Below are 11,853 nucleotides of genomic sequence, written 5' to 3'. Positions count from 1 at the left end.
GGCGATTACTTGGTACGGAGCATGCACCAACTCATCTGCAAAATATGGTCGGAAGAAAGCATGCCCGATGAGTGGAATCTCATGTATATGTATCTGCCCGATACATAAGAAAGGAGACCCTCTAAACTGCGCCAACTACAGAGGCATCAGTCTCCTTAACATTGCGTATAAGATCCTCTCTACCGTATTATGTGAACGTCTGAAGCCATTCGTCAACAACCTGATTGGTCCTTATCAGTGTGGCTTCAGACCAGGAAAGTCCACTATCGGCCAAATATTCACACTACGGCAGATCTTGAAAAAAACCCATCGATTTTAAAGCCGCGTATGAAAGCATCCACAGGGAAGAGCTCTACAGAGCAATGTCTAGTTTTGGCATACCTGTCAAACTTATCAAGCTCGGAAAAGATCTCACCGATGCATTTGATGTCAAAAAAGGTTTTAGACAAGGCGATGCACTGTCATGCGACTTCTTCAACATCGTTCTGGAAAGAATTGGGCAAAACTCAACCGTCAACACTAGGGGCACAGTCTTCCAAAGGTCCATCCAATTACTCGGATACGCAGTTGATATTGACATAGTTGTAAGATCAAAGCGTGATGTCAGTGGAGCGTTTTTGAGCATTGCGACGGAAGCGAAGAAGATGGGTTTAGTGGTCAATGAGGGCAAGACCAAGTATATGCTGTCATCAAGAAAGGACACTGAACAACGACGTTTTGGACAAAACGTCACCATGGACAGCTATAACTTTAAGGTAGTTATGGACTTTGTCTACCTAGGCACCGCTATAAACTCAGACAACGACACCAGCGCTGAAATCAAATAAAGAATAACTTGCAAATCGCTGCTTCTTTGGACTTAAAAGGCAATTGAGAAGTGAAGTCCTCTCTCGAGCATCTTAAATCACCATATATAAGGCAAAGGCACTCATCATCCCGGTTGTCATTTATGGAGCTTAGGCCTGAACCCTGTCAAAGAAAGATGAGAGCGTCTTAGGATGCTTCAAGAGAAAAATTCTTCGGGTGATTTTTGATCCCGTACGCATAGATGGAGAATGGAGGAGAAGATTATAACGACGAACTGTACGGGCTGTACAGCGACACTGACCTAGTTAGCAGAATTAAAGTCCAACGGCTTAGATGGCTAGGTCATGTAGAGCGGATGGACATCAACGCTCCAGCCCAGAAGGTATTCGAATCCAATCCCGAGGGATGGCGCATTAAACATTTTGTTTTTTCGACTTTTTTCCAATATCCAACACAATGTGGTCGGCTTGCTATTGGGATAGGTAGAAAGACTTGTTCAAGGTGGCCAGGAACGGACTTTCACCTCGAGGTTACCATAATTTAAGCTAAAAGAACAAATCATTCGGCGTGTTTATAATGTTCTATAAAAGAATAAACAATTATTTTCAAAGTTCAACTTTATTTTTGTACGAAAAAAAATATCATTTTGGAATTCTTTATGATTGCTTCATTAGATTTTGCCATTAATTTATATGTCATTTTAGTTATTTGTTACACATTCATATTATTATACTAAATACATTTTTATTTTATTTATTAAAAAGGCATTAATTTGTATTTAATACATTAAACTTTTATAATATAAAAATTATGCATCTTTTAATATACATATATAATAATAACTATTTTATTAAAAAACACATTTATTTCTTCATTTTGTATATGAAGTTAAAATTAAGAATATACATTATTAATATATTTATATATATATACGATTAAAGATCATTTAGGAATAAATAACATAAAAAAATATTCTAACTATACTTATGTGAATACATATTACATTTAATATTTTATTATTTTTCATAATATACGAAAGTATATAATGGATTTTATTAATAATATCTATAATATAAATACTAATTCTGCATATTATCATAAATTTGAAAACATGAAGCAAAGAGCAATTTAGGTATGCATTTGACTTGATTTCGAATATTATGTTTTTTAAAGCATAAGAATAGCTCTTAAGAGAGATTAAACAAATAAAAAAAATTAAACATTTATAAACAATTTTGCATGATAAATCCAATGAATATTGATCAACAATAAAAATAATAATTAATACGATTAAACTCAAATAATAATCAGCTCTCCTTTCACGAATGCCAATTCAATCGTAATCGGGATTTTTCGGGATTCGTAAAAGCCTCCGAGAACGATGTAATAATTCGTGACAGGGCAGGGTTTAATAATTGATTTTGAAAAACGAAAACGAGAAAAATTGAACAGATATCCAAGTAATAACACATCCACACATACAGTTAAAGAACACTCACACAACACGCACACAATACAAACAAAGAGTGTTATACAAGGTCAGTTTTTGAACAACTAAGAGATGCGAAGACGTTTTTGAAGTTTTGAAGTTTTGCATTTTTGCGAGCGCATCGTCATTTATGTTTCTCGAATGAAACAAAAATTTGAAACGAACAAACATCGAAGTTTTTTTTGTTTTTTGGTGTTTTTTGAAATCCTGAAAGAAAAGAAAAGTTTTAAATTCCAAAATTTCAACTTATGTTTTGATATTTCATTGAATTCTTACCCAAAATAAATAAGTCGTAGTAAATATCCAATATCCATGGCCATTGGCAAAAAGAATCTTATTTCTTTTCCTTTTTCCTGCAAATAATAATAACAATAATTTTAAATTTAATTTATAAGAAAAGTATTGTTTTTGTTTTGGAATATTTAACAAAATATATATACAAAATTTCTACATACTCTTAAAGTAATATATCAAAACTTAAAATCAAATACTAGTTAAAAATAAAACAAAAAAAAAGATGCAAAATCAAAACTTAGGAAGCTTTAGAAATTATATACATTGTTTTTAGAAGCTTACCTTTACCATCTTTTTTGCTTGGCTAAATAATGTTAGTATTCTGTTTTTTGATTTTGAAAACTTACTCATACCTAAAATTTTTGAAGGGGGTCCTTAAAGTTCCAATTATATTAGTTGAGATGGTTTTAAATTTGTAGGATTAATTTTTGTTTTGGGGGAACGTAGTCTAATCACGGTCAATGGGCAATGGCGGTCATTGCATTTTTGCCCTAACTAACGCGAAGTTAGTTGCGATTTTGATTGCATATGATGGAGAAGAATAAGGTAAATATTTTGACGTTCGAAAAGTTCGAATTCATGGCAAACTGTGATTAAAAATCGAAAATAACGAAATTCACTACTGCTGATCTTATTATTAGCCGAACAAAAATCAGTGTACATTTGTTATTATTAAAGAAACAAACATTTTAAGTAGGTTCACTAATATTTAAAAAAAATATCAATGCATTTTTCTGAAAAAAATTTGTTTGTGGTGACAAATGATAGGTATTGGAAAATAACGGTCAAGTGACCGTCATTAAAATTATAAATTTATTTTCAATTTCTTTATTTCAGTATGACAAGAAATCGCAAAACAACGTCCAATAAGGCTCTTTGGACAGATAACGATTTAAAGAATGACATCAGGGCCCATTCAAATGGCCTAAAAATGAGAGTTGCGGCAAAAAAATACAAAATTCCCTTCTCCAGTCTGCAACAACGCATTAAAAATGGCATTTTAAAGCCACCTTCTATGGGAAGAAACCCAATTTTTACACAGCAACAAGAAAAAGAAATTGTTGACCAGGTTGTTCTTCTTGGCAAGCTGTTTTACGGCGTTAGCGCTTTGCAGCTCCAAAAACATGTTTACGATTAGCTGGAGTAGAATGGATTAAAAATTTTTTGGGTCGAAACCCAATAGTAGCTATTCGCAAGGCTAAATCAACAAGTCTGAATCGCGTTTCAGCATTCAACAAGGTTGAGGTTTCCCTCTTTTATCAACAGCTTGAAAACTTGATGGAAAAACACAAGTTCACGCCAAACAACATTTACAATGCGGACGAACTTGGATAACAACGGTTGTTGATCCGGGGAAAATCTTAGGCCAAAAAGGACAAAGAAGAGTGAGTGCTGTAACGAGTGGTGAACGAGGAAAAAATCTACCCGTGATGTGTGCCATGAGTGCTTCAGGAACATATGTTCCTCCAATGTTTATTTTCCCGAGAGCAAGAGTGTCTCCTCTTTTGGAGAAAGGTGGTCCACCTGGTGCTCTCTACACCATCTCCAAAAACGGTTGGATAACTGAAGATATTTTCAACTACTGGCTGAAGCACTTCCGCTCATGCGCTATACCCACCGAAGAAAACAATGTTCTCTTAATAGTTGATAACCACAGCAGCCATATATCACTTGTATCCTATAATTTTTGCAGGAATAACTTCATTGTCATGCTACCGATTCCTCCCCACAATTCTCATCGACTTCAGCCTCTTGACGTGTCATTTTATGGTCCTCTTAAGGCTGCTTACAGGCAGGAAGTAAATTTCTATATGAAATCATATGAAGTAGCATCCCTATTTAAAAATGTAACATGGTAAGGTGACCAACATAAATAAAGGAATTGCGGGGTTCCGAGCAACAGGAATCTATCCGTTAGTGTTCAAAGAAGATGAGTTTTTTGCTGATGATTTAACAACATCTGAACCAATAGATGTTAAAAATTATATTAAAGTGTCGTCAAATGCTTCAGAACCTCAAGTTAATACATCAGCATTAATTACAGATCCATTAGAGATTCCGTCAACGTCAAAATCTGCTTTCGTTGATTCATTAAACCTCTCGAACGGTACCTATTGTCTTTTTTTTCTTTTTCAGCTGAGACTCCTCAAACCGTTTCTTGGACACCATTCTCGTCCGTGGCTTCAACACCAAAAACTGATGCGGGTCATGTAGTTTCAATGCCTAGGCGTCTTAAACAGCATTCATCTGTTTTGACAGCAACACCAATGAAAGAAATTTTAATCGAAAAAGAGAAGAGAAGTAAAAATTTCGAAACAAAAGCCAATGCAACCGAAAAAAGAGAAAACGCATATCCGTCAAATATTTACAGAAAGCTCTGACGAAGAAAGTAGTGAGATAGGCCAAAATAAATGTTTGGTGTGTGCGAATTTTGGGCAAAATAACGAATTATGGTTTCGTTGCACTTTGTGTGGGAGGTGGGCCCACGCAGAATGCTCAGGGTGGGAGTCCGCAAAGGGATATAAATGTGACATGTGTGTATATAATATTTTCCCATAATTATATGTATTTTTATCTTTAATTAAAGTAAAAATTGAATTATTTTGTAGACAATAATTGTCTGACTGTGATTACCCGTAATTTCCCACTATTTTGGGCAATGACGGTCAGATTGGACTTTTTTAAAACTTCGCTTTTTATGAAAGTGTATGTCATTGATGATTTGTTCCTTCTGAGAAACTTAAAGAATTGAATAATTTATGTTTTTTGATCAAAATAAAAAAATTGTGCGACATTTTAACGGAGTTTTCATAATTTCTCCTTAAGTGACCGTCATTCGACCACCTTCCAAAAAATCTCTGGTGGAGGCTAAGTCGCAGCGGGCTAGGAAAATTTTCGCCAAAACATTCCACAATGTGGAAATCGTTGTTCCAGTGAACGAACCACAACAGTGGGTTATCGCAACATGATGAACAGCGTTCCAACATCAAGAAAATCTTCAGAGCATTGCACAAACGAGGCGAGTCCTCAAAGGAAGAAGCCAAAGTGATAGTCATGGAGAAATTACGGCCCATCATAACAGCTTCAGTGATCGCTTTAGATGAGTGTGATTTTGGTACGAATTTGGAACTAGGAATTCAGCTTTTTTGCTCTGGCCATAAGGACCTACACGAAGTCGTTCAGAATCTTCTCAACCCCCCCCATAAGTTGCTAAGTCAGCCACAATATATGAGAATTCTGAAGGCACATTTGGCCAACAGAAGCAATAAGCTCAGTATTTAGGATTGAATTTGTTGTTAAAGAAGAAGTAAATGTTTTAAATAGAATTCATTTTTAATGTAACAATTTTGTTTGTTGTTGATTCTATGATATATTTTCTAGACAATTGGCTTCTCCTTAGTGAATTGTTCGGACCGGTTGAAGTGAACTAAGAGGATAGCTGCAGCCAAGCAAGCTTGTACTTCTCGTTGGTTCATGTCGTAAGTCCATTCAACCCGTCCCCAGAACTTCAGTTGAAGCTCTTAATCTAGACGAGCTAGTGTTACGTTTAAATCAATTTGAATTGGTTATTTTATTTTTACAAATAATTTTGCGAAGAACAAAACTTTTTACTCAAAAATGTTGTCATCAATACAAAATCTTACAGCCGGTGTTAAACAAATTTAAATGTCAAATGAAAACGTGTAAATGTTAGGTGTGAACGATTTTCGGGTTTTCGAAAACATTTGGCCGAAAACCCGGTTTTCGGTTTGGTGTGAAAAGGCTATAAGTTTCAAATTTTGTATGAAGAATGATTACATGGATTGTGTGGTAACCAAACGTCATTGTCAATGTTATAATCATAGAGGGTTTTCAACTTCCACTATTTTTGTATTCCATGGGGCAAAATAAATTGATTTTTGATTTAAGATCAAATCCACAGATTTGCCCCTCTTTGTAATAATGCTTATACAATATTTAAAAAATGTTAAGTTTTAAATTTGATAGCTCCACCGCGCTCGTTAATACGTATCAAAAGTTGCACTAATACAAAGACGAGAATAAAAAAAAATAATTCCAATCGCGTTCCATGAGCCACGAAAAAAATCAATTTTTAAAATTAATCTCAATTCACATGTTGCATCATGTCTTCTGTTTACCTATGGTTTAATAAAACTACAAGAATTTTTGTTAAAGAAAACAATACATAAATTTTATCGAATAGTTCTGAAAAAAGTTAATCAACTAAAGTGATTGGTTTTTAATTGAATACATTTTTTGATTTTTGGCACCTTTAAATATAATATGAAATAATTTTTGTGAACGTAAAAAACAATACCTGTGTTTTGTTGGAAAATCTATCAATTGTATAGGAGGATTTTACACGAATAACAAAAACAATATCCGCAGTATAAATACTGCCGATAAAAGTTAAAGTAGAATCTTACTATGGATGGGTTTTTGACATTAATACGAGTCTCGAATGGATCTTATGTGATTTCGTTCTCAAATTTTGGTACGATATTTGTATCTGGATTGCTGTGTTCGTTGAGTAGTTGTGCATTTGGAATCATGTGTGTTTTCCATTGGGGAAAAAGTAAATCTATTACTGTTGATATTATTTAGTTTTGTTAATGAAAATTGACTACTGGGCTTTTTTTGCAAGAGAAAACTATAGAAAAAACAATTAAGTTTAGCTATGTTTCCACCGAAGGTTTATCTTAGTTTAGATTAAATTAATATTTTTGGTGTTTCCACCGAACAAGAAGATTTAAAAATAATTAAGTTTGACAGCACTTCCTTAAATGAAAATGGTGTTTCGATGTTTCTTATGAAGTGCAAGTGAGATAGTTTGATTTGTTTTAAATATAGAGAACAGCACCATATAAGATAATGCTACCTACTACATTTTTTTGATTTGGTTAAAACCTAATTATATTTGTTGTACACAAACATGCATATAAACAGACCAAAATGCATGATCTGTAAAACCAACTTCTCCCACAGGTTTTTCTTCACAAATTTTGACTTGACTACGATCCCCGACCGGAATCGAGTCGAATCAATCTCATTTCAACTCGATTCTGGTATATAAAGAATTGAGGCGAGCTTCAAGCTCGCTTCAACACCACATGTTAATGTAGTAGTTTACGAACAAACCCCCTTCTTGAAGTTTTTATTTTATGTCAAAGCTGCAATTGTTAAATGTACTTTTTATAGAATCTCAATTTCCAGATGTTTTTTTACCATTTCTTCCTGAAAATTGTCCATTTTATTAGTTTTAGTATTTTTTTTTATTATTAGTGACAATATGAGGAATTTATGGCCAAAGAAAAATACAGTTTCGTTTGACGAAACTGGGACCAATTTCATAAACATTGACAATTGCGGTGACATGTGACAATTTGTGAATAAAAAACTTGACAGTTGTTGAGATCTGTTCCATAAACAATTTGGCAAACTTTGAAAGGAAATTTTCTGGAATTTCCGAAAAACTTGTCCTGACAGTTCTTAAAAATTATAATTTACATATTTGTCAGTATTTCATTGGCAATTGCCACAGGAAACTCATTTACTGTCAAGTGTTGACAATGAAAAGACCGAAAATAACTAACGATATATTTTTAAGTGAAGTATAAAAATGCCCAAAATTGTCATGCCGAATTTGTCAGCATCAATTTTAAGAAATAAAGATTTATCATAAACGTGTGACAAATTTTCAGAATTGTCATTTAAGTAGTCTTAAAATTGAGTTTGAGTGTGAAAATAGATTTGTTCTAAAAATCATTTGCGCTCTTAATCTCAAAGTGTCTGACACAGTAAATTGTGACAGCTTTCAAAAAGGTATTATTGGCTGTGTTCAATCTCAGAAAGATAGGGTTTCCGGATACCTTTTTGTTAGTGTTTTACGTGTAAAATAACAACCGATCAAAAACAGCTGAGATGTCATAAAAGGAATCTAAGGGTACCCAAGAATTTCTGGGGTATGTAGATATCTGACAGAACAGCTGATTCAACACATGGTTGAATTTCAAGAAACTTGAAAATTGATTTCATCTTTTTGTATTTGTTGGTAAACAAAAAGATACAAAATGTTAGTTGAAGTTATATTTGAGGATGTTTTGTGCATAATAGAATAGTAAACATTTAATCGTATAGAATTCTAATTGAGCTAAGAGGAAATTTAACATAGATTAATAAAGATTAAGGTTATCTCTTATTTATTAAATTGTTACGCACCTATTAATTCATCATAGTCCGACGAATTAGTTGTTTCTCTGTTTGTAGCGAACAGTAGAAAATAACTTTTATTTTTTGACAGCTATCTCAATACAGCTATCCAACTCGTTTAACAAGGTATCTAAAAATCCACCTATCCAAGATAACCTATCCAACACGAGATTGAACGCAGCCATTGAAGTTTTAGAACCGAAGAACGTGGTTCTACGTAAGTTTTTTTTGTCGTGATTTTTGGCATTCTAGATTCTTCAATGCAGAAGTCCATTATTTTTTTCGATTCACTTCGGTATTATCAACTTTAAAATACGAATCGAATTATATTTCCAAAATCTCCAGATAATTGACAGCTGATTGCCAGGCACTTTTTGTTTTACATAAGGCGTTTTTCTTTTAAATCTCAGCCCAGAGCAGTGATCAGATCCTGAGAAAGCCGAGTTTACGAGTTCAGCCATAGGAATTCAATGCATGCCATCACAATAAAGCTTTGACCTCACGTTTCGTTTGACAATCGTAAGGAAAAGAACGTTATGTTACGTAATGTGACTCTAAAGCTAAACGGAAGCTCTAGTTCAAATTTTGCTGAACATTTTCTTTGTCTGGATAGCTTAACAGATGTAAAAAAAGAGAACAAACAAAATACATCTGCCATTGCAAAGATAGCCATTGATTAATAGAAAAAGTTAAAAGATAAGTTACTGAAATATACATAGAACAACTATATAATTTTTTCATAAACACGTTTTATACATATTAGTAGAACACAAAATGAGCTTCGAAAAACTCCTCATAGATTGAGCTCCCGGACCCACCAACGTCTCTTAGTCAGCGCTTCTTCTTGCTCCATGAGGAATAAGTTCAATTTTTTCGATTTCGAAATTCATATCTTTTACTGCTCTTTTGAGAAAAATTAACAGCTACTAATGACAGAAGTGACATTTTAGAAATGACATATTAAAAATGTCAGACGAAGCCGAAACTGAAGCGTGTTTGTGCTTCAGCCATTAGAGACTTTTTCAATTGAATGTATCATGTTGCCAAACGGCTCAAAACTGGAGTTCCTTACAATAAAAATTTCACTGTAAGGATTATCATTAATTATGTAAGTCTTATCTAGTCATATAAATAGTTAATTTCGTCCATAAGGTTTGGACCAGGATGAGAATAAAAGCCAAAGGGTAAGTTCAGACAACATAAGAGACTTAGTTTTCAGTCAACTGCATTCTTTGAACGCACATTTTGACCAAGGCAACTAGTTAGCTTTTCAAGTGTCAAACTTGGGACTTCACTTCACTAATCTCTACCTTGAGTTTATTGTAAAAAAAACTATACAAAACATTGTCTACAAAACACACATCGGGCAAGTTACAAGAAATATTACTTATTTCATTTCAACATTAAAAACAATTGGGCAGTAAATAAATGAGTAATAAAGTTGAACTTTCAGTTGAATGAAAAAAACATTATCAACTGTCATTATGACATAAGTAGACTTGACTTGATAGTCAATCATATGCTAGAATGATTGGCCTTACCATCTAGTCCCTTATGTCACCTGAACCTGCCCAAAGAAAAAGATAACAAAGACGGGTAGTTTAAAATAAGCCCTGTTGGAAATCTCCAGGGAAATTTTTTTTCCCTTCCGACTAGCTCAATTTGGACAACGGAAAAAATACACAATTGAGCAATGCGTTAAAGTTATGAAGGTTTATTATAAAAATGAGCGTTCAAATCAAAATGCATCTTGCAAAATCGTATAAAAGTTTAAGCAAACCGGGTCGGGTATTGTCAGAATGGTAGCCCAAAATGGCAACAGTGGATGATCAATTTTTGAAGAAAAACATCTTCGGTGATGAGGCACATTTTTACCTCAGTAGATTCGTCAATAAGCAGAGTTGCCCTATTTGGGCATAATAAACCAAGAGTGATTGTCGAAAAACCAATGCACTCACAAAAAGTAACTGGTGCCGTTTATGGGCTGCCGTATTTTTTCCAAAATGAAGCTATCGTAAGGTAAGAAAGACCTTTTTACGGCCCGAATGAAAGGTATGGATGTGGGCGATATGTGGTTTCAACAGGACGGTGCCACTTGCCACGCAGCTCTTTTTCGGGACAAATTCAATAGCCGTGTTCTCTCACGTGGTGGAGATATAAATTGGCGGCCACGATCATGTGAGTTGATATCGTTGGACTTCTTTCTTTGGGGTTAATTGAAAGATTGTTGCGATAGGTATAGGTCGACAAGCCACCAATAATTCAACTGCTAAAGAAAGAGATAATTCGGCACATTAAGGGCATAGAACTTCAATTATGCCTCAGCGTTATTGAAACTTGGACCATCGGAAGGGGATGTGCCGCCGAGGTCAGTGCGACAATTTGTTCCACACATAATTGAACCATACCAATATTATCATAATAAAAGAAAAGTACATTAATTTCCTAAATACATTGAGCGGTTTTTTGACTGCTATTCTAACTTGGCTCAAGAGGATGGAAAAACGACGTTTCATCTGGCCAAAAACTAGTTCAATTATTACTCTTTGTCTTTCCTGAGCATGGGTCGAATTGTAATTCCGCTCACGAGCATATCTTGGTTCGTCAAAAAGAGTAATTCCATATCCGCTATCACCAATGAGACAAACATCACCATCATATCGGCCCTGGCCATTGAGCGTCCACACTTTTAATTTTTTCATTAGCGTCACAAGTCATCTGAATGTTTATTGTTGTTTTTCCTTTTCTGTTCACATACTCGTCACCGAATTCCGAAGATTTCATAATATGCACATGCAATCTAGCACCAATGACAGTCGGAAAGCGGTCTTGGCCTGATCCATATCAACACCACTTTGGAATCCTGGATCACTAACGTATCTAAGAAAAATGTTCATCTTTTTCCGTGCAATTAATCCTCCACCCCTTGAATCAGTGTTTTCAAGAAGTAATAGTCCCTTAGATAGATCGGGACTTATATCACGCCGGTCTCTTTAACGTTTCACACCACGCAGGTTCATAAATGTAGCCATCTTTAGTGTACAAGTACGACT

At 34.4% G+C, this 11,853-nt stretch overlaps 1 protein-coding gene across 2 annotated transcripts in view; it reads right to left on the bottom strand.

Moving 5' to 3' along the window:
* Positions 1-1,782: 1,782 nt before the first annotated feature.
* Positions 1,783-11,853, bottom strand: part of LOC129940948 (PH and SEC7 domain-containing protein) — a 190,514-nt gene continuing 180,443 nt past the window's right edge. Inside the window, exons 15-16 of one of the 2 annotated variants that reach the window (XM_056049478.1) lie at positions 2,573-2,649; positions 1,783-2,503 (exon numbers count right to left, since the gene is read on the bottom strand). In XM_056049478.1, coding sequence (XP_055905453.1) covers positions 2,631-2,649 — 19 coding nt within the window. In that variant the 3' untranslated portion in view covers positions 1,783-2,503; positions 2,573-2,630. Of the gene's footprint in view, positions 2,504-2,572; positions 2,650-11,853 lie in introns of those variants that run through there. The other variant, XM_056049476.1, reaches the window with a different exon arrangement.

Source organism: Eupeodes corollae, chromosome 1 (assembly GCF_945859685.1).
Source record: "Eupeodes corollae chromosome 1, idEupCoro1.1, whole genome shotgun sequence".
NCBI classification, from domain to species: domain Eukaryota; kingdom Metazoa; phylum Arthropoda; class Insecta; order Diptera; family Syrphidae; genus Eupeodes; species Eupeodes corollae.
Note: the sequence above shows the minus strand (reverse complement) of the source record. Positions and strands in the feature narration are given on the sequence as shown.